The sequence below is a fragment of the Dufourea novaeangliae genome, unplaced genomic scaffold, assembly GCF_001272555.1.
Source record: "Dufourea novaeangliae isolate 0120121106 unplaced genomic scaffold, ASM127255v1 scaffold5, whole genome shotgun sequence".
Taxonomy (NCBI): domain Eukaryota; kingdom Metazoa; phylum Arthropoda; class Insecta; order Hymenoptera; family Halictidae; genus Dufourea; species Dufourea novaeangliae.
In genome coordinates this window covers 517,245-540,889 of record NW_015373883.1, presented here as the reverse complement: position 1 = coordinate 540,889, position 23,645 = coordinate 517,245, and the positions used below count along the sequence as shown (strand labels likewise).

At 40.2% G+C, this 23,645-nt stretch overlaps 1 protein-coding gene across 1 annotated transcript in view; it reads right to left on the bottom strand.

Annotated features, from left to right (window-relative positions):
- LOC107190241 overlaps nt 1-23,645 on the bottom strand; it is a 289,784-nt gene that overhangs the window by 202,531 nt on the left and 63,608 nt on the right. The window contains exon 3 of the mRNA XM_015579055.1: nt 17,956-21,476. Coding sequence (XP_015434541.1) covers nt 17,956-21,476 — 3,521 coding nt within the window. The remainder of the gene's footprint in view (nt 1-17,955; nt 21,477-23,645) is intronic.

Genomic DNA, 23,645 nt, shown 5'->3' with positions numbered 1-23,645 from the left:
GATAGAGCTATGCCACAACCGTAGCGTGGTGAAATATTCAGATTTTTATAAAATATACTGTACATCATATTATACTGTATGTAGTATAGGCAGCAACTTTACCACACACTTATAAATGAAGAGAGAATAATTAGACAAATCTCATTTTTCAACATTTTGTGGTATAGCTCTTGCATTTGATCCCATAACTGCTCGGTGACTTGTGAACCCTAACCTACGTATCTACGGAATTCACGGTCAGATTAATATAAAACAAGAAAGTGGAAAACCGAATTCTTTTAGCTCTTTTTTCATTATGAATGGAAGCAACCAATCGAACATACGAAAGAATACACCCCTTGCTATCATTTCAGGGGATTGTGTAATGGTTAATGCAACGAATCCCGGTATGTGGAGCAAGTGCGCTGCGTCAGACACACCCTTCGTAACACGTGTGATCGTGCTGGCTGACTCGAGCGCTATAAGGATCAGTCTGTTCGAGGGAGATCTCCGGTATGCAGGGGCCCACACCTCCTCAAGCATTGCACCCACAGGCCGACCTACACACGAACGGTGCTTACAGGCCCCGGTGCGGCGTGTACACCGCTACGAGGCCGAGTATCCCGTTTCCATCGAAAGTTCACACTAATGGCATTTGCTCTACGCCGTACCGACGTACGTCAGGATTATTACGATTTATTAGCTCACCTATCACGGCCCTGTTCGCGGTTCTGTATCACGATGCGATTAGGGATTGATTTCGGCGAATAACACGGAACCCGAGGAAACGTGATTCGCTATACTGTTGCAGATGATGCCACGGGCGTAGTCGCTTTAAGTCTTGGACCACGTCCAATAGGATTACGTCTTCCCGTCGTGATCTCTGAAGGAAGAATCGAGGATTAAATACTGAGGTATAGAAGATTCTTTTTGTGGTTGATACAGAACTTGAAATAGAGAATAAAAATATTATTCGTAAGCTGCTCCTTTCGTACGGATACACTAAATCCTCGTTGAGTGTTCGAAGGCTACTCGGCACTGAACATTAAATATTTCATAAATTCGTGGCCACATATGTCGTCTCCTTGTCGAGTCTTCTCCTTGTCTGTGTTGAGGAGCCTTCAAACACTGATCGATCATTTTCTGTATATGGTTTCTCGAATAACACTTCTTCTCGACAATTATCCCAGTTCATAGGTACGTATGCTATTTCTTCGTGAATTCTTATTACGATCAATAAAATTACACACTATTTACTATTTTATCAGGTTAATTTTTAATATCGCACCGACGCACAATGAGGTATTTGACCCGAAAGCTGGTCAAAACTATTTTAAAATTTATTCAATCTTCAAAATCTCATAACTTTGTTACTATTCATCCAAAGTTGATGAAACAAAAACCATTTTAAAGTTCGAACTTTCTAGTTTTTGGTTCTGTAAATAAATTTTATCAAAATGGTTGTCTAGAGGGTAAAATTCACCCTTCAATAGGAGTGTGCCAAACTGTACTTTTCCTTGATCTTCGTCAAGTGCTACGGAATGCAAAAGATATTTTTTTGCAATTTTCATATATACCACGGGAAAGTATGATCGTTGGTCTTTAAAATAAACCGAACCTCATCGAAGAACTATGTTGTTCAACAAAGATACAGCCCTTTAAAGGAAACCTATATTTTTCAAATGTTTTGTGTATGGTAAGATATGTATACATATACATATGCTACAATATATACATATAATAGAAGGTCATCAACGAACCCTAGTCCTAATAAAGTTAATAACATACTAAAAACTTCAATCGACAGTAATTGACAGACGAAATTTACTCAATAGGTTAACTATCAACTGACAGCGATGGATGCACACGGGTCGATTGTATCTACAATCATAAACAGTCTGATAAATAATATATATTTTAAGAATATTTTTTATTTGCAATATATAATAGAATTACTTTTCGTCAGAAAATGCTGTGCAAGATTCTTCATCAGACAGTATTTCTTGCTTATAATATATCTGTCCTTCATCGATCCATCATCCACACCTCAATTACCCCATCATCAAATCAACCATACAATACACGCCTATCGTATGATCCTTTGCCTTCATAACAAGCTAAACTTCATCCAAAACGGATGTTTTTTAACGGAGTTATGGTCGTTTACAGAAATGCCTGCGTCTTTATGATTTCATGTAATTCGTATATGGCACCGTTCAATGGTCTGCGTTTCTGTAAATGACTATAACTTCGTTAAAAAACATCCGTTTTGGATGCAATTTGGCTTGTTTTGAAGGCAAAGAATCATTATTTCTGAAATACATGCAAAATTCCGAACACTTGTCTATGAGGAACATCCGTTCTCAAATATGAACAAAATTTTACAATTTGAAGGCCCTCTTTATAAGCAAAGATTTTACCTCTTGGGCACCGAGTTAAATAAAATCGAACGGAAAGATAAAAAAGTGGAAGGTTTAGGCTTTAATTTGTCTTTCGTTTAAACAAATTCTGACGAATATTAACAAAGTTATGGAACATTGAATCTCAATAATTTTTCACTAGTGCACTAGTGAGGAGATACTTTTGAACAGAACTGTAGTTTTAGCACCTCTTGGCACCTAATTTCTCAAGAAATATATAAAGCAATGTCCAAGGATAAAAATATATCAAAAGTAAAGAGGTGCTTTGGGGTGCGAAAAAGTAATTCAATGTTTTATACTTGATTTTACGAAAAAAAAACACTGTCTTCAAATTGTTATTTTATCAAAACCACACAAAAAGGTGAAAGAAACAAGGTGCCAAATTACTCTACATACCTTCCTCTATATCCTACATATGTTGTTATTGCACTTCCTTAACACTACACTTGTAATAAATCACTTTCTTAATATAGGTTTCTTGGCATTTTCTTCCAGCACGAAAATTGTTGACTTTCAAGCCTCAATTTGTTACTAAGTACTGCTGTTTTCGAAAAACCAAGATAGCAGTTTACTTTTATTCATTCTTAGGAACATAGGGCAAAGTTTAATTCATTTTCAACAAAAATAAAATTTAGGGTTTTGGCCAGCTTTTCGGGTCAAATACCCCACTGTGCGACGCGACGCAAGGAAAGTATGACAAGATGAAAGCATGAACTGATTCATTACGTCATTCATGAGTCGGCTTCTTGGGAGCCAATTATTCGGATAGTCGGCCGAAATCTTAAGAAATGACATTAACATTATTACATAATTTTTATATTACCTGACCAAAAACATATATTTTTATTTGTATTCATTATTATTTAATACGTTTAATTAACCCACAAATTTGTTGGAACTTTCTGAACCTCTACTTTTGTTTATAAATTCATTAGTTTCAGAGATATATCTCGAAAGCTATTACTGACATCCGTAAAGCGTGTTCGATCGAATTACTGACATCCCAATTACTACTACTTAACCAAATACTGTCACCTCATATACGTACATAAATACTGTCACTGTTTTAGGTTAGGTTGCACGTGACTGCAGACGGTATTGGTGGCATTAATAGCGTAAGGCTATGTCTTCGTGAGCAATTACTGCCATGATAGTAGTACAAAAATTATTGTAATGCTTGTACCAATCACTATTACCCAAATATTAAACTAAAAAACTTAACTAATCCATGATTTATGATTGAAATTATTTTCTATGATCTTTATATTGTCTAAAACATTATATTTTATTATGTTACTAGCTCAAATATTACAATTATAGTCTTTTCTTTAGTAACTTGTTTTCCCCTTCGGTAGTAAGGAAGTCGTCGTTTTTACTCTTCCAATCAATTAAAAAGTTTTGATCATTTTACAAAAATTAACGATAAAAGGAAATTAAGTGCTGATCTTTCTATCGTATGAATTAAAGTTTTCATTGCATGCAGAAATTTCTTTATGTATAACTTCACACCGTTTATTTGTTATTTTAAGTAAAACAGTCAAGGATGACAGTAATTCGGTAGGTGGCAGTAAATGGGTTTTTTACCCTATATTCGAAATAACAACGAGAAATCACGCAGATCAGTAACAATTTCTTTAGATATTTCGCAAACCTGAGAACATTTCCGAGAAGACACGATTATGATTGAGTCGTGATTTGAGCAATCTAAAAAACGGAAAAGCCAAATCACCCTCTTTAATAGTAATATTCAGTTATGGTTCTTTTAACTCTCCGTGGCCTCCAGTATTTTTTCTACTTTCATTATCCCCTGGGTCTTTCTTGACCAGACTTATTTTTGTTGTCTTATAAGCTCCCAAATAATCTAAAAACATTCAGGAATGCTACTAAGGGTGTCCATTCGATGATCCAGTAGTTTGTACAGTTAAATGTTAGAAGGTTTTTTTTAATAACAATTCCTTCGTATCGTAGACATTTGAGCGCAAAATTTCGCTTATGCCATAAAAGACCCATGTTGGTCGAGCACTATCATATAGCACTTCGCCACCGTATGACGGAATCTGGAATTCGTTCGAACGTGTCCACCATTATAGGTAATCAATTCACTACACCTAAGTATCAAAGAAAATTATCCATTTCCTATTTAACAGGCTCGTACCCTCGGCAGTAAGCCTCTTTTCCAGTTAATCCGATCCAACATCGCTTTCGAACCCCACCGATCTGTTACGCGGATCACGGGGCAAGGTTAATTCCCCGTCAGAGAATAGCGCACACGTCAGGCGGCGGAATTGTTGCAGCGATCGCACAGCAGCGATAATTTTTCAACGAGGAATCTCTGAACGTTGGAACAGTCGGGGCGCGCATTAGACACGCCCTGCATATGCATGCGCGCGCATGCACGCACGGATGCTGGCCTGCACGGGATCGTTTATATGGAATCCGTTGGAATGTTCCGTGCACGTGGGTCACCACTGTTGACTGATTTCCAGCTCGGTCGGCTGGATTCCCGGTAACAGTCTCCCGCATTTTTTCTAGCGTTCGAAACACTCTTTTCCACCGAGAGAGCAAACGAACAAATGGTCGAGATCGAATTCCACGAGACATATCCCCGGCAGATGGCCTATTACGGACTGCAGTTTTGAAATGGTCCAGCCTCTGATTTGCATAAAAATTGGTGAAATTGCTTAAAATACAATAAAATCGCGTTAACTGTGCGAGAGGACTTTACGTTAACTTTCCACGCGTCACGCAGTAGTCCAGAATGGAAATTTAACAATTTTAAAAAAGTTTTTAAATTAAGCTCATATTTAGCTCAAACGATCAATAAATTCCGAATCTTATAGTTCTGTTTAAGCAGAAGTGAACAAATGAAAGAATCTTTATCAATTTCAGGAATGCTATTAATTGACGTCATCATTCACCAGCACCGTTCTCAACACTTTCATTGAAAGCTTGAATTTTTAGAGTCCTGTTTCTATTTTTACATGAACAATAACCCATGGAACACATCTTCCATGGTTAATAATAAGTTGATGTAAGTTTTTTTCGAATATTTGAGTTGCTGAATTTTGATTCTGGACCTCTGTGCGTCATTGCCGCCACTAGGGGCCCCCTTTTGGACCAGTGTATGCTTCATTAGTGTTCTTTCACCGATATATTGTGACTGTGTTGTTAGTGACATTCGCGTTCGAACTGCTGAGGTTCGGCTCGAAATTTACAAGGGATTGTAATGATGACTATCCACGCTTACTGTGTGCATGCGATCCTAAGTTTCACGCATTTAAGGTAACTTTACTGTACTTTGAAATAGAGATATTAAAAGGTTTTTTGGTAATTTTGAAAATTAACTGAAATAACGCGAAAATAATGTGGTAATTATCCCTCAAAGGCCACACTGAACTAAGATAACCCAGTCCGAGCGAAAGAGACCTAGGATTTCTGAGCGGTGAAGAGCGGGCAGTTAAGACTGTACCATTTTATCAAAAGATTTGTGACTAAATTACTTCTATATTTGAGATGTAGGCAAAAAACGCCCTGAGTTACGTAAACCCATGTGTGATCGAATAGGTACGATCATATAGTGTAGTTTTTGAGGGTTATTCATTAACAGCACCCCATTAAAGCGCGTTCTGTTTTGAATTGTGTGGGTGGGTTTGACATACAACAATTGGTTTGGGTCAGTTTTAGACAAAATTATTTGTGTCACCTCTTCAGCTGCAAGGTAAGTGGGTCTTTCTACGTGCTACAGTACGTTGTCTGTTTAACATATAAAAATATATTTATTATTTTAATGCTATCGCAGTTAATTTTTGATTCTGCAAAAAAACGTTTTGCATGTGTTCATTTAGGAGTATTTGGGATGGCTTCACCGAATTTTATGAAAATTCGATTGTGGATTTTTTCGGAACTCCATCCGTATTGTGCCTCGTTCTTTCGAGATTCAGCGACGCAACAGGGTCACACGACGGATGTATTTTGAACTATCGAGCCGAGGGATCTCCTCGGTCGACTGGCCGCCCGAAAGGTTAATATGTATCGCGATGCCGGGTAATTTTATTAGTCCGCCAATACGGACGTTCGGCTCGACGTGTGGCGCCGAGGAACCTACAAAAATGCAAATGTTGCTTAAATGTCAAGACTGCCGGATCAGTTTTTTGCGTGCGCCTTGAGGAACGGTTACGCGAACGATTACGGACTGGAAAAGAGGGAAATCGAATCGCAACTATTTACAGGATGTGGTGACGATTGCTGGGAAAGTTACTGAGCTACTAAACAGCTGGTAAACTCAGCTACATATCATATTGATGATGTCTAACATGTAATAAAGAACGTGTTTACAAATATAACATGCCATCGTAAACGAAGTTGTGTTCTCAGGTTGTCTGAGCATTATGAAATATTTCCCAACAGAGGATTATTAATTTGAGAATATCTCAGTAATTATTCATTTTAAGCCCTCTTTGGTGTAATACTTTTTTACTCAGAATTTGGTGCTTTATCCCGAATCGGGACAAAATATTGGGCATTCTATTTAAAAAACTGAAGGTGACCCTCGTATCTCGATAAAAAAGCAAAGTATTAAAAAATAGATTACAGCAGTGTATGTCCCCCTGGAAACCATGCAATATTTGTTTAAACAATGTTATTCGTACAACTAACTTGCGAGTTATGTCAAGTCGTCACACATTGCGAGACTCACCCTGTATACATATTAAACACATATTAAAGTTTTAAGTTGATGTTAAACAATAATAAAAATAAAGCAAATAAAAAAGTGGCAATTTTGTGTCCGCTACTGTAAGTAAAAAAAAACGAATTACTTTTCCTTTGAAGTTTGAACATTCATCTAAAATCCGTGGATTCATACGGAAAGAAGTAGTAACGGCCTGCAATGAACAGACGCATTAACCAAGTGATACCCTATAGCCCCTGTAACCAACAAATTTTCGAGTTCGATTATCTCGAAAATGAAGCATTCCCCGACAAAATTTTATTTTTTTTATTATACTCACTTTTCCTCGTAGAATCATCTCCTGTTCGGTTGTACTACCCGACACGAGCACTTCGTATAAAGTACATAAATAAATTAATAATTCCGAAAGTAATTTCTGCAAAACAATCGATATAATTGATTCTTCTTCCTGTATACGAACCATTAGTGTAAAACACACCTGCAAGACACTAAATTGCATTTTAATAGACCCTCGGAAGAATTAAAATCCTTAAGGCTTGTTTATTATACGCGCGGTTCCACATGGAATTGAACTCAGTCAGTTGTCCAATTCGAATACACACGGAGAGAGAGAAAGTGAAAAATAACTCTAGAAAAACAAAGAATACCCACAGCGTCCGATTCAAAACATTCTGGCGGACTTGTTTTACCGTTTAGTATCTCATGGAAGGTACAGTGGTTAAAAAGAGTATTCGTACACCCTTTAAAACAGAACAACGCTTTCAAAATTGTACCATGTGACTGGAGTTTCTTTGTGAAGTTAGAAGGATTAGTTTGCGAAATGATGTGTTAAAAAAATTTTGAAACTTTTGCAACTTTTCAGAACGTCGAAGAAAATAGTTATTGTCATTTTTTACAAATTTGTTGTCTGAGACCGCAATGAAAATTTAATAAACACATGTCGAAGATTTATGTCAGTTATACAGGGTGAGTCACCTAACGTTTGCACCTGAAATATCTTTGTTGTTTTTAAAGATACGTCAAATTTCTTAAGGATATAAAGTTGAATAGTTCAGTGGAGCTCACACGATACCAAAACAATTTTTGTTTTCATGTCATTTCTTTTAGAGATATCAAGGTCACCTTCATTTTGTTTTAAATGGAATCACTCTTTTTTAAACACCTACAATGATAGTCCCTTTGATTAGGAATTCAGTGATTATAATTATTCATGGTCATTCAAAGTGACGGAAAAAAGGATGGTTCCATTTAAAAAAAATGGTGACCTTGATATCTCTAAAAAATGACATAAGAAAGATTAATTTTTTGGCATCGTGTCAGCTCCATTGAACCATTCAACTTTGTCCATGAGACATTTGACCGATCTTTAGATATAGTATAGTTGTAGGTCGAAAGTCGCGAAAAACTGCTATTTTCAACATTTTTAACCGTTTGTATCTCATAACAACGTTAACCGATTTCGATGAAATTTTCAGCATACGTATAACTAATATAAATCTAAGCAATGTATTTGTTATATTTCCATTACAATCTCAGATAAAAAAGTCGCAAAAAGCTACCTCTACTATTTTCTTCGCGATTCCGACCAATTGCAACTTTTTCAACATTTTCTTAACACATCATTAACACATCATTCAGTACACTAATCCTTCTAAGATCACAAAGAAACTCAAGTCACTTGATCCAATTTTGAAAGCGTTGTTCTGTTTTAAAGAGTGTACGAATTTTTTTGTTAGTCGCTGTATAAATGTCCCTCTTTATATGGTTAAGGGGTCATGCTCAGTCAGAAATTTTCAAAAAATCGAATTTTCACTTTCTACATTTTCTTTAAGTACAACATCTCGAGAATATTCTGTTCAAGTTTCAAGGTAATCCAATTAAAAATGACAAAGTTACAAGCGTTAGAAACTGAACATTTTATATAAGTGTAAGCTTGTCTTGATACTTTAAACGCATTTTTCTCGAAACTACATTTTTCAAATCGGTGATCAATATTTCTCGAAAACTACTGTGTCGATTTACATGAAGCCTTTTGCGCCTTATTTCAAATCAGAAAAGCTTGAACGAGTGATTTTTTAGGTGAAAATCGCACTTTTTCAGGAAAACGTCCGCTATTTTGTTCCTAATCACTATTTCGAAAAACCCCACGTTCAAGGACAAGATTGGTTCTTCCATTAAATAAATCTTACTGAATTTTTAATTTCAGATGAACCGTTACGAAGTTACAGTGATCACGGCAGACCACTTTTCGTGAAGAGACATCCGGGAGATCGCTCACCATTTCTTTACTAATAAATATTTTTAAATAAAAAAATTACCTTATAATCTATAAACTGCAATCTTTGAAACACAAGGACATTTTTTGAAAAAGGTCTTATAGTTTGTGAGAAAAAAATTCCCAAAGAACACTCTTTTTTCCGCTTCTTGACTGAGCATGACCTCTTAAGTACTCCCGTGATTGTACAATTCCAGCGTCTATTCAATTGTAAAACCGAATTCAATTTACCAGCAAAGGTTGCATAAAGTCGTCCCGCATTACCAAATAAACGACTCTCGAGAGGTGTCATCCGCGGACACTCGACGAGTAGCAGTCGTTATCGTGGAGGAAACCCCGCGGTAAACGCGTTCGCGCGATCGTTCCATAAAATCTCCCCTGTGCCTTTAACTATCGTGGTTATTAACTCTTACGCAACCGCGGTTACAGGGGCTCCCCCTGGCCGGATCGATACAATGCATAATAAAAGACATAATGGGAATAGCGGAGTCCGTTGTAGATTAACGCTGGACACGAAAAACGCATTACGCGGACCGGGTGAAGCGGTCACGATAAAAATCTCAAGGTGGGTACTGGCCGTCCGTTGCTTGCTCATTGTAGGCGGGTCACGGTGGAACAAGATTATTCATTGCCACACGCGGCCCACGGCGAGCCATTAGACAAATTCAAATAGACCTCGAATTCGCGCCCACAGCAACCACCTGTTCCTCGAGAGGTGCTTTCGCAACGACAGTCCACTCCACCCACCGTGGGACCATACAAATGGACGTTTACAAGTCGCCTTCACGCGGCGTTACCGTTGGCATGGGCGTAGCCAGGTTATCAGTCAGGGGCGGCAAAAATATCAACACATCGACTGCCACATTGAAAAAGGCTGCACGTAGCCAGACACACGTTATTTTCTTTTTAAAGTCATAAATCGTTGAAAATGTATACGTTCTGTTAATAGAAACTGTTGGTCCTGTTACAAGGCGTTTCCCCTTCACACGTACTTTCGAGCACACAAATTTGCTCTTTCACCACGTTGCGTACGCCGGCGCACCACCACGACCTAGCTTTTGCGCAGACGCTGAGGTCGAGGCCATGACGATAGAACTTAGCATAGAGGGGGTTCCGAACTCATTGTCATTTGACTCCTCTACAACCCCGACCATGGGAAGATAGCTAGACTCCACTGTATTACGCAAAAGGGAGGGAGCTGGGGGGCAAAATCCAATTTTTTTCTTGTAGGGTGGGGCAAACGCCTCTGTTTTCCGTCCAGGGGATTTTTGACCTCGGCTGGTATGCAACGATCTTGCGTCCAATCGTTAATTTTTCCTTCGTTAAAAGTCTGAAATAATTTGATTGGCATTTAAAGTTTTTATTTATCGACGCTGAAACGCACTACTGCATGTTCTGTACTATTTAAGAGCCATTTTGGAACGATTGGATCCCATGATTAGAACAACAAGATTGACATTTTCGCACCATAAATAAATTTAGGTCTGAATTACATAGTGTTTTCTACGATAGGGTAGCATAGTTATTGTTATTGTTAGGTTAAGTACCAATGTATTGTTTACATCTATTTTATTTTTATTCTTATTACTGTTATATCTCCACCTAAACTCCATTCAATGATTTCTTGTATTAGTGTGTCGGAACGTTTCAAAACACATATTGTAAATAAAGGTTTTCACCCATATGAATTAAATTAAATGAAATTTTGCCTTATTTTGAAAGGATGCAGAATTAAAAAGAAAATATGATTACTTAAAGATGATACTATTTTTGGGTATTAAACTCAATATAAGAAGTTCTTAAACGTTGGACACATAAATGCTGTCAAATCTTATTATCCTAAAAAGTGGTTCCCCATCAGAACAATGTATTTCGTTAGCTCATACCATGATTTAAAAATACAATGTGATGTCATTTCACACACAACAGAAACCCATTCGAATGAAAATTCTCACACAATTTTAATCAGATAATTGTAATAAAATGCCTATTCTATTGTGTATTCCGAACACGACAACAAAAGGTTAGATCTTGCACCTGCAGTTTACTTATCTCCCCTATACGTATCACCTTTATACGTGCTGGAGCATTCATAATGCATTCGAATGCATAAAATGTACCTCTTCATTAAGGACAGACGATTTATTTAACACGTCGTTTCTGATATCAGCATGTATAAATCGATTTTAGATGGTATTTTCTAGCGACTCACTTCGTGCACACGCGTCAGGCAATTGCGACCTTGATGAACCTTCATCCTCAACCTAACGGAAGAGGCTAGCAGCCCAATAAGCGCGACGAATTTCCATCGTGAAGACGGACGGTTCCCGGTACGGTCATAAACGGAGAATTATTTATCATATGTGTTAAATGTTACGTCCGATAAATCTCGGACGTCAGACACACTTTCCGAGAGAATGCAGCGGACTTTTACATCGATGATCGTCTGAACGTCATATCATTACTCTTCGTACGAAGGCCCCGGACACAGAGAGAGCTCCGTTACCGGGGCCTAAGGCCTAGTGTACACTTGCATCGTGAATGCATCGTTGCTCGTAACAGGTAGTTGACAAAATATCAGTCTAATCGATCTCTGTCACGTCGTGAACATTCAATTGCTAAATATTGAAGGGAATTAAGTTACTTCGACGCGATATTCATGGAATACGGTGAAAATATTATCGAATATTAGATCCTGCGTATATTTGTAACAAGTCGCAGTCAGGGTAATTTTGTCCCAAATGATCATTTTCGATTTTGCAGTTCTGTAAATTGGTACATTAAATTGATTTTTACGTGTAAAGGTATTTTAATATACAGGATGGCCCGTTTAAGTAAGGCCACCTAAATATCTCTTCAGGTTATCGTGATGCAAAAAATATTTGTTACGTAATGTGCATGGTGTCAATGGACCAATATCTTGCAAGAATATTTTTTTCCCAGGGTCATTTTTTCGGAGTTATCAAGGTCATTTAAAAGGCATGTTATTGTACATATCTAAATGTATTTTTCGATCAGATACACGGTGCAATAAAAAAAAAAGGTAGTTATGTGTCAAAAAACATCGATGACCTTGACAACTACGAAAAAAATGACCTTGGGACAAAAATATTTCTGCTAGATATTGGTACATCGACACCATGCACATTACGTCACAAATATTTTTTGCATCGCGATAACCTGATGAGATATTTAGATGGCCTTACTTAAACGGACCAGCCTGTATATGTATGCAAGATCGAAAATAATCATTTCCTGACTTTGGGACAAAGTTACTCCAACTTACGGTACATTTGATGGAACGTACAGTTATTTTTTATTACAACCTTTGTAAATAATTTGTTTCGAAGATCATATGGCGTTTGGTCCTTTGATGAATATTCCCGAATAAAACAAACATCACTTATTAAACGCATACATAACATGGAATATAATTTACCTTTCCTATACAATGTGCAAAATTAATAAGAATTCCCCTATTTCATAATTTAAGTGAAATTTTTACGTTAATTCTTTGTTTGTCTGTGTTTAGTAACATCAATGCACGGTGACTTGCAGACAAGAGCCTATGATTTAGCTGAAACATGCACTTATCTAACAAAAGATCAACATCACCCCAAATGTCGCGTCGACAGTGACATTTTCGCAAGTGTACCCTCACAAGCAAATTCGACTTCCGCTGGGGGAAATAGTCGCACCTACCACTTGGTAAAATTATTCCAATTACTAAAATAAATGTTAAATCCTATGTTAATTAGGCATAAATTTCAGTAATTCCCGGTACCACGTGGTAGAAGGCCCTTCCCCTACGCCATTTCTTCCCCTCCCGGAAGCCGAATTTACTCGTCACTGTACCCTTGCGAGCAAACTGGGCTTCCGTTAGGGAAAAAAGTGGCGTAAAAGTAAGGGCCTTCTACCACTTGGTAAATTTAATTCAAGTGTTACGAGCCAGGGCTAAGCGAAAGTCGAGGAAATGACGAGTATGGTTTTTAAGTTTATTATGTCGATAAATCTCTGCCTATTTTATCACAAGGAGCTACTAAGAAAGATTTTCGTGGACGAAGCTGACTCTCTATTTCATCTCAGAGAGCCACTAGGATTGTTAGTATGGACCTCGTAACTTTAAGAATTCGGTACACTTTGAGCGGTAAAAGTGTGCCTTTTTGGGTTCGCTTCTAGCTGAGAATTTACATATTATTCTAAAGTTGAAATGAACAACACTGAATTATAAATATATAAATGTATATAAACTATATTCAAGTAAGTAAAGATTGTACAAAAATGTTAAATGTTAACATTTTCGGTTATCATGCACTGAGAAATGCGAGGGTTTGTTGTACAGAGTTTAGCTTACTTTTAAAAATGCTTGAATGGGACTTTAATACCCGATCTCCCTAACTAGACTTCTGGTATGAGTATGACTCGCTGATGAGCTGTACCTACGCATCCCTTTTTATACCCCGAAAATCGAGTCTAAAAGTAGTGGGGGACATGCCTGTTCTTCTAAAATCTGGCCACGCCATAACACCCCGTGAGTAACTTAGTAATCTGGCCGGATGCATTCCAACTCCGGATAGAGTTAAGACGTCACGAGAGTGTCTTCGTACGTAACACAAGTACTGAAATAAATGTTAAAATAAATGTTAATTTGGCATAAATTTCAGAAACTTTCGAAACCAAGTGGTAGGACGCTCTTTTCCTATGGCACTTTTTCCCTAGCAGAAGCCGAATTTGCACGTCCAAACCACACTGCTGGCGTACCAGTGAGCCGTGCGGAAGCTCGCGGAAGGTTGTAACGAACAAGTCGCCTCGTTTCCACACATAGCCGTGATAAATACTCCGAAAAACACTTATCCCGCGTGGGCGGGTGCCGCGATCCTGCGGTGTATACCATCCACCAGCGCGCAGGTATACTTTTCGCCGACCGTTGTACAGTTAGGCGTGACGCAACCGCGCGCACTCGGGGAACGGTATGAGATCCCAATTATCGAATGCTTCCGGTTTCTAAGGGTCTCGAGGTTTACGTGGAACAACGCCTAGCCGGGGTTCCCGGAGCGATGAACACTGGGACGAGATCCGTTTATGCGGCGAACAAAAGTTGATTTGCAGTCGTGCTTGGGCTTACCTCGGAATCACTCCCTAATTGAACGATACGTATCTAGTTAGGTGCATCTCCGCCACGTTCATAAATTTCCCTTTACAACGAGAAAAGCGTGTTGAATTAAACCGCGGCGACACAACAAGCATTTTTCGCGGGAGTTCGCATGAAAGACGAAACTTTCTTATGTTTGATCGAGTACTAGTTTTGTCGTCTGGTTCGGATTAACACGGGGTATCCGCGAATTGATACATGTTGGTTTTCCTATAACTTTGCTTAATTGTTTGTGGGGCCATCCTAGAATTTTGTTGCACTTAGCTGGTATTATTTTTAGACTTTGAGAGAGAAACCACCCTTTCTATTCGAAGTGTCTCTCATTACACTTATTTGCTTGTAACTCGTAAACTGCAAAAGATATCGCAAAAAAGTTTAGATAAACTTTATATCATTTCTAGTTGTCTAGATATCGATACGAAAAAATATTCAAAAAAATTATTTTCATTACAATAATTTTCAAAGAAATTATTATTTTGAAAATTTTTCCCTGTCAATATGTAGGCAATTAAGAATGATATAAAATTTATCTAACCTGTTTTTCGATATTTTTTTGTAGTTTACGAATTAAAATCGAATAAGTAAAGGGACGCTTCGGATAAACTGGATGGTTCCTCTCTTCAAGTGTAAAAGTAGCACCAACCAAGGTACGACAAATTTCTTAGGTTGATCCCACAAACGATTGAGCAAAGTGACAGAAAAAACGGCGTATATCACTTCGTGAATATCTATTGTGAGTTCTAGTCGAGTTTGAAAGAGTATTTTTTTCTTTTTAATATTTGCTGCACTATTACTGGAAATGTAGTATTTACTTTTTTTGATGCCTTGAGTTCGAGACATACCGCTTTTCGTATGATTCAATGTAAAGTCGCGTTTTTGTTTAGGGGGCTACCACTGTCTTTACCATCTTCGTACATTAGGTGAAATCAAAAACGTTTCAATGGATATATAATAATCAATAAGTATGTTATTTGAAATAATTACAAAACATGTTCATATCTAGCTCTCTAATAAACAAACTCCAATATCAAAAGTTTTATAAATGTAAAATAAATAATCTGTTGATTTACGTTTCGAAATATCGTTCTGGTAGTATTGGTTGTGTACTATAGTAGTACATATTTCTGACGTACGATTCCAATTTTTTTAATGATCAACGCAGATAATGACAGTAAAGGAGACATTAGAATCCTCGTTAGGCATTCATTGTACAAACGATCACGAGGAATCTAAACATCGTCGTACAAGCCCTCCAGAACAACACTTATCATACACTGTCCTGACACGGACAAACCATATGCAATGAATAACTTGGAAAGACATCCACTTCAAGTGTACCTGATGACGTTAACATCAAAGGCTACACCAGAGATACGGCCCTGACCACTGAAGTCATTCCACGTGTTATTGCGGAAGTGGTCTTTGAAGATCGTAAGAAACCGTCCGCGGTGATCCACGACGATCGGATAAGCCCGAGGATCGCGGTTGTAAAAGAAGTTTATAAGGCTTCAGATTATACGACTGTCACGGGCTATCTATCTTAGCCGATACATAGTGATTTCCGTTTTACAAAATGAAAAAATGAAAAGATAGCTCTGCCGGCTACCATTTGTCGTAAACAGATTTTTCCGAAAGTCGTTTATATGGAGAGTCTATGGATTTGCCGCTTAATACGTTTTGCCACCATGTATCAGATGCTTGCTGCGTCCCGTTTCTCGTGGAGGATTAACGTCCTGTATGTAGATACACGATAACAGTAATATTTTGCATACTTCATTAATGAAACGAACGATGTTCACTTTGGTAATGTTAATTCTGAATCTGTCTTGTTTGCAGCTGTCCGAACTCCAGATTGTGTAATTTCAAGTTATTTCGTAAACTCCTAATCTAGATATCCTGCCAAAAGAAACAAAATAAGTGGATCTTGTGTACATCATCTACCGGTGACTCATGTTAGAAAGCCTACCTAAGCTTTCCCTAATTGGAATATAAATCAGTCAGCAGTAGTGTTGTTGCAAAAATATAGATATCACTCTAACAAGAATTGACCAGAAGAAATGAAATTCTGTTTACCAGATTTAGGTTAGGACATATTAGATTAAACCATCAGTGTCTAATGGTTAAATCGGATTCATATTCTAGTTGGAATATAAAAAAAACCTTTAATACAGTGAACAAATTTTTTCGATTCAAGTTTCTGCGCTTTAGTCCATATATGTCTATATTTTTATAAATATGTCTCAATGTAGTTATAACATCTATGCGTCTTCTTCATTCAGCCTGTGTTATATGATATTTAGGTAAAAATTAGCAGTATAATGAGTAGACTTTCAAGAATGCCGGATAGATCTCTTGATACATAAAATATGTGAATCCAACTTTGATTGCATCAGATTCCGCGGAGATGGTCTCATTGGTAATTGTAAATTTAGCGCTATATTGGATTAAGGTAACCTGTTGTTACTGAATACGTTAACATAACAAAGTATAGAAACTGTTACGTTGTCTCTAATGAATCTTCCTGGAACTCCTATTATCGTCACAGAGATGAAAATGTTGTCATAGCTTGATGAGACAATACAAACAAAAACCGATACCGAGGTACAACGATCATGTAAGACCTGTCGACTGAAGTTGACTATAGTTGTCGATCTATCGAAAGAACTAGCATGCAAGAATAACTTATGACTAAACTGCGGATGTTTATGCATTTATCGCATCAGAATTATTATTAAGGTATCAGAACCAAGTCCTAGCATACAGGGGACATCAGTCAAGTATAACACACCGATTTTTACGTTGTTTGATACAGAGAGATAGTATTTCGAAAAATATTTGACAGGTATTTTTCTGTACTTGCTGACATCCATATCTAAAAGGTGAAAGCAGCCCTCAAAATCGTGGGTGAAAAATACATTTTCTTTAAGATCTCGCAAACTATTGGACTTAGAAAAAAGTTAATAAAAATCGAGTAGTTTTTCAAAATACCAATTTGTCAAAGAAATTTTTTTTATTTCTTAGTATTACGAAAAACTACTTAAGCTGTTATTTTTATTATTAAAAAAGATAATTTCTGTCAAGTAGTATCTTTTCTAAATCGAATAGTTTGATAGATATTAAGGAAAAATGTATTTTTCACCCATGAGCTTGAGACTGTTTTCGTCCCCAGATGTGAATGTCAGCAGCTACAAAAACTGCTTCTGCACCAAACAGCATAAAAATAAACGCGTTGCACTTGAGTAACATCCCTATAACATCCCTTCTTAGTCTTGGTCTAAAAGCCTACTCTAGATCTAGTCCAGAAAATATAGTTCCGTTCCATCTTGATTTCGACATAGTATCGTAGAAAATTCTGAATCTGCATAATCATCCGTAATTTACTCATGACGAATCGTTTCGCGAATTTCAGACTCGTTACAACAAAGAGAAAAACTCATACCTGATTGATGTCACTGCCTAAATCCCTGGCGCTCTTCGCGCTCCTCAGATGATTGCCGCGGTACTCCCTGTACCTCATCGTCACCTCGTCGTCGGTCAACGCGCCGCTGCTAGTGCTCCTCGCGTTCTTCTTGTTCTTCTCCTCCTTCGCCTTCTTCTCTTTCTTGCTGAACAGCTGCTTCACTTTGCTCATCGTTCCGCTCTTCTTCGCCGCCTTCTTCTCGTACTTTTTATCAGCCCCGGACGGCGGTTTCGCGGTTACCGGCGGCGACTTCGCGATGTCGTTCGAATACTTGTCGTACTTTCGTTGCTCGGACGCGGTCAGGTTCATGTTCCGATCGGTGTGCCGACGTTCATTCTTGATGAACTGCCTGGTGACGAAACCCTCGTCCTCGGACTCGATCTGCTCCCGTCTGTCCACCTCCTGGGAGTCCCGTCTGTAATCGTTCTCGATCCCGGAATCGGCGAGACGATCCTTCCGGTCCGAGTCGCTCAGCCGTGTCTCCCGTTGCCGGCGTTCGGTGTGCGAGCGCGTCTCCTGCCTGATGTGCCTGGACTTGCCGCCCTCGTGGAAAGCCCTCGGCGGCCTGGTGGGACTTTCGTCGAACGGCTCCAATCGGCCAACCGACGACGGTTTCACGCGTGGACTCTCTCTGGCGTCCGAGTCATCGAAGTAATCTAGTCGATTGCGCGATCTGCGCAGAGGCTTCTTTGGATCTTCGTCTAAATTCCGATGATCCGTTCTCAGAGTACGCGAGCTCTCGTCGTATCGTGTCTCGCAACGAATCGAGTCTCTGGCGGTCGTGTCGGAATCGTAACGGCTCGAGTTGTAGCCACCGCGATCGGTGCGTATTCTAGGCGGTGAGCTGTCGTAATCGTCGTGAATCGGGTGGTTGCTGCTGGTGTATCGTTGAGTAGTGCGCTGCGTTTCTTTGTAGTACTTCGACTCCAATTGGCTGTTGGTCAGTTGGGATATATCGGTGTCGTAGTCGTCGTTTGGACCTTCTCTGAGACTATCCAGATGGCGTTTGGTGAACGGTGATCTCTCTTTCCGGTCGTTTATCGCGGGACGCTCTAGAAGCGGTCGACGCATATCTCTGGCGTTCACGTAATCCGCGTGGCTGGTCAGATTCTCGTGTGACCTGGTCGTGTACTCGCTCCTTAGCGCTCTAACTCTCGCGTTCTCACCGATCTCGTCCAGTCGTTGCGTCGATTTGCTCATGCCGCGTTTCGACTCAAAGTTCTTCTTCTTCGGTAGGTAAGCGTCCCTCGGTCTCGCATCGCGGTCCAAGAAGTCGTCGCTCTTCGAGAACTTTCTCTCGGTGGTGGTGAACTTGTTCGCGACAATAGGCGATGGGAGGATGTCGTCGTTGTTCTCTTTGGATTCGCCGCGGAAATGATGCGTAACGACGGCGGGCTCGTCCTGGTGGAAACTGGACACCTTGTACGGGCTGCTCGTGCCCCTGATACCCTGGAACCGTTGCTCCGGACTGGTCCTGCTTCGATCGCCGTGGTAAGGCTTGAAATCGTCCGTATAACCTTCGTGCTTTCGCGTCTCGACGATATACTTATCCCCGTATTTGTCCGTTCTGGTCTCGATGGTGTAACCGTCCCTCGGTTTCGGATCCACGTAACCGTCAGTCGGGATTTTGTTGATCTTCTTCTCGTAACCGTACACCTTGCCGTTATCCTCGTGTATCTCTTTCTCGAATATGTACTTCTCTCCGTTGCTGTTCGTGCGTGTCTCCGTTATGTACGTGTCCATGTACCGTTTTGGGGACGCGACGCGATTCGGCGTAACGGGGGACGGTACAATTGGCTTATCGATGATCTCGTGCTCGGACTTCTTGATCGGAACGTTCGCGCTGTTCTTCGCGGCGAACATCTCGTCCGCCAGCAGCCTCGATTTGATCCTGGACTCGAGTAGATCGCGTCTTGCGCTCAACTCGGACGTCTTGTTCGATATACCGGACTGTGATTGTCTCGGATGGAATTCGTTGCTCTCCCGTTGCCTGGCGTCAGTCCCGTCCGCTCTGCCTCTGCCGGATGTATCGACGAAAACCGTCGATGTGTACTTGTCCGGTTTCTCGTATAGCCGTCGATCGATCTCGTCGAAATCCTGACGTCGTTTCGCGTCCGGATTTCTAGACGGGTAATCTTGCGCGGCGGTGTAGCGGTTCGCGAAATGAGTCCCGGTGTTCTTCCGGTTCTCCTCGTACCGGGATTTCAACGTATTGATCTCGTTGTTTCGTCGTAGATCGCTGTTGTACGAGTAATCCGTCCTGCGATACTCTTTTTCCGCGGGGCTGTTCTCCCGCGAGGAATCCTTTCTCTCGAGACCGAGTCCCTCGTCACTGTCCGAGTGACTTCTCTGCGTCTTCTTCTTATCGGTCTGCACCTGAGCGTAAATCACATTTGTCTGCGGAGGCGGCGGGCTACAGGATTCGTTCGGTCTTGTGTACGAGAACGGCCGGTTGTTGTTGTGTCCGAAACCTGGCCCGGGCGAGACCATCGTTCTGGTCAGCTGTGGCGGCGGCGAACGGTCGTTGGATAATCGGTGAATCATCTTGTGTATCGTTGACTCTTCGTCGCGTTGCTGGAGATCGTATCGGCTGCTGTGCAGCATGCTACTTGTACCGACCTTGTCTACTTCGTCGAGCCCGGCGTCCTTTACCGGTGAAGGGGTCCGCGCCGCGTTCTCCTCTTTCCTTTGTTCCCCCTCCCCGTTGATCTTGTTATCGTCCTCTAGCACGATGGGTATGCGTCGCACGGTCGCCTTGTTCTCCCTTCGGGGCGATATCGGTGGCTTGTCGATCCTCTCTTTCGTCTCGTCGTGGTTCTCTCTCGTTCCTGTTGCTTCTGTCACCTCCGTTTCGGCATCGATCACCTCCTGCTTCGACTTCTTCACTTCCGGTCGACTGGTGTTCTCGTTCACCTTACCGAAGTGAAACGGCTGCTGATCGACGTGCGGCGACGCCTCGATTATAGGCGACAATTGCTTTTTCGCGTGATTGGTGCTCAGATGGGAACCCTCGCTCTCGCTGCCGCTTCTCTTGCGATGCGATCGCGTCGTAGTGCCCGCGTCGCTAGCGCTACGACCGACTGGCTTCCGCTTTCTCTCGAGCTTCGGGGAGAAGAACCTCGCTAGAGTGCCTCTTAGCTTCTTCGAGCTGGCATCGCTGACACTTCTCTGCAATGCTTTCTTCTTGAGCCTCGGTGAGCTCTCGACGAGGTCTCCGCTCGTCGTAGCCCCGATCTCCTCGCTTCTGCGTCTCACATCGAGCGGCAGCTCCGGCCTCTTCTTGTTGCGACGCGCCGGTAGTGTGCTGAATCGGCCGGGCAATCGTCTGTTGTCGTGGGCGACGCAGTGAAGGCTGCCCGCTTGTTGAAGCACGAGGGCCGCCTCCTGTGCTAGGTCCTCCTTGCTCCTCGACGCTATACTCTCTTTATGAACGGGTGTGGCGATTAACCTGCCTTCGCCATCTCCTGCGAGTGCCGCGGTCACGCGGTGTGCCCCACGTCCTGGAACAGTCGGGAAAATAACGCCTGAAATGAATAATCGATCTATAGGTTTTAATTCAGGTAATATTAGGTCAATGAATGGACGAAATGACGGTTGGTTTAACGAAGCTTCAAAGGCAGCTCTTAGTCGCCCGATACAAATCAGTTTAATAGAATTTATAACGTTGGTATTAGTTTGTTATAAGCTTATTAAATGCGTTTAAACACGGTGTGTCGTGAGTACACTAAGCGAGTGTATTAAGCAATCAGACGTTTAATAGGCGAGGATCGGAATACTATGACAAAAGGTGCCGTAAATATTTGTGTTCTAGTAGTGATTAGAATATTTTACTGTATTATAGGATATATAAGACGTAATAAATTGCATTTCTTCAGATATTCTTTCTTTCTATTTTAATATACAGGGTGTCCCACGCAACTAGGCCAAGTTATATCTTTAGAACGGTAGGCGGTAAAATAAAATGTGACTAAATTCAACTAAATTTTTCCGAGCTAATCTTTTTTTATACGTGTGCCTTAGTACGATTTAAAAAAAAATGTAAAAAATCATCAAGTGATGTCTACAGAAATATACACTGAGCGTCAAAATTAAGAGACCACTAAAATTTGCCGAAAATATGGGTCATTTTCAAATGACTATATCTCCTCGAAAAATAGTTATAAAAAATATTGTATACGACCATTTTGTAGCCTGAAGTTTCTGGTTTTTGGGAATCGGGAATTCAAAAATTATTTTCACGGAGTATGTTCCATCGTTTTAAAGATGAAGCGCAGCAAGCGAATGTTAAAAAATGTTGGTCAACTTTGAGAGGATGCGTGGGCCAAATAAAAGTTTTTCTGGTAATCCCAATGGAACACTTTTAGAGAGCAAACTTTTTTCTTTAATTTTCTTTTTTTAATTTTGTTGTACAGTTTTTATTGTCTGAGTTATTCGTCATCACATGAGAAAAGGAACGTTCCACTTTGAGCGCCTGTAACTTGCGAACGCATGATCGTATAGAAAATTCCAAAAGAATTTTGGAAAGCAGAGAGATTTCTCTTTAAAGTCCTTCAGTTGCCAATTTGTTGAAAATTTCCTTCGTCGTATACAGTCCATTTAAAAATAACGTAAAATATTGCATAATTACCATTTTTCACAAAACACGATGCCATTTCAACAAAAATCGTGGAATCTTCCATGTGTCCACGTTTTTTTCAAGTTAAAAGTACACGTAACCCCTGTGCCAAAGGCCGAGCTGATCAGATTTTTTTTACCCTATGCCCTCGATAGAGAAACTTGCGATATGGTCTGAAAAATTGGTGAATGACTCTTTTGCGGTACGTTTCCTCTTTAAAACGATTTCGCAGCGCTTGAACTGTTATGGTCTGTTTTTTTTTAGTTTCACTTTATTTTAGAAGAAAGGAGAGATTTCACAAATTTAGCAAACACATTCCTAGCCAATCTCTTCGCAATGACAAAAAGTGCACAATGCGAAGCGACGAGAGAGTGCAGATGCTGTGTACATTCTACCCTTCCTTAGTTATTGTGATAGATGCACTCTTTTTCTTACTGAACTTAATTTGCTTTTTTTTACCGAACTTCTTCCTTTCCATTGCATCTCCTCGCCGTGTAATGAGATGAGTACCCTGGCATCTGCCAGCGAGACGTCCGCTTGTAACGTTAGTACTGCGCACCGTCGGTATTTCCGACTTCCACAGTATTTTTCGATTCCAAGCTCACTCTCCGATGCGTGCGTGCGTGCATGTATACGTACGTTGTGTTCAATAATAGGTAGTACTGCCTCTCCGGTCTATTACTTCTTTTAATCAGTTTGCGCATATTAATGCACCTCCTTATGATGGATTGTGGTATTCTTTGCCAAATTTGGCGGAAGGCGTGATGCAACTTCTGCAAGATGAACTCTAATGAGTCTACCCACCCATGCTCGCGGCTCGTCTTATCAAGCCACGGTTCGCAAACCTTGACTGCGAGAATTGTCGCGTCGCCGCGGCCACCTACCGACGGTGCGCAGTACTAACGTTACAAGCGAACGTCTCGCTGCAGATGCCAGGGTACTCATCTCATTACACGGCGAGGAGATGCAATGGAAAGGAAGAAGTTCGGTAAAAAAACAAAGCAAATTAAGTTCAGTAAAAAAAAGAGTGCATCTATCACAATAACTAAGGAAG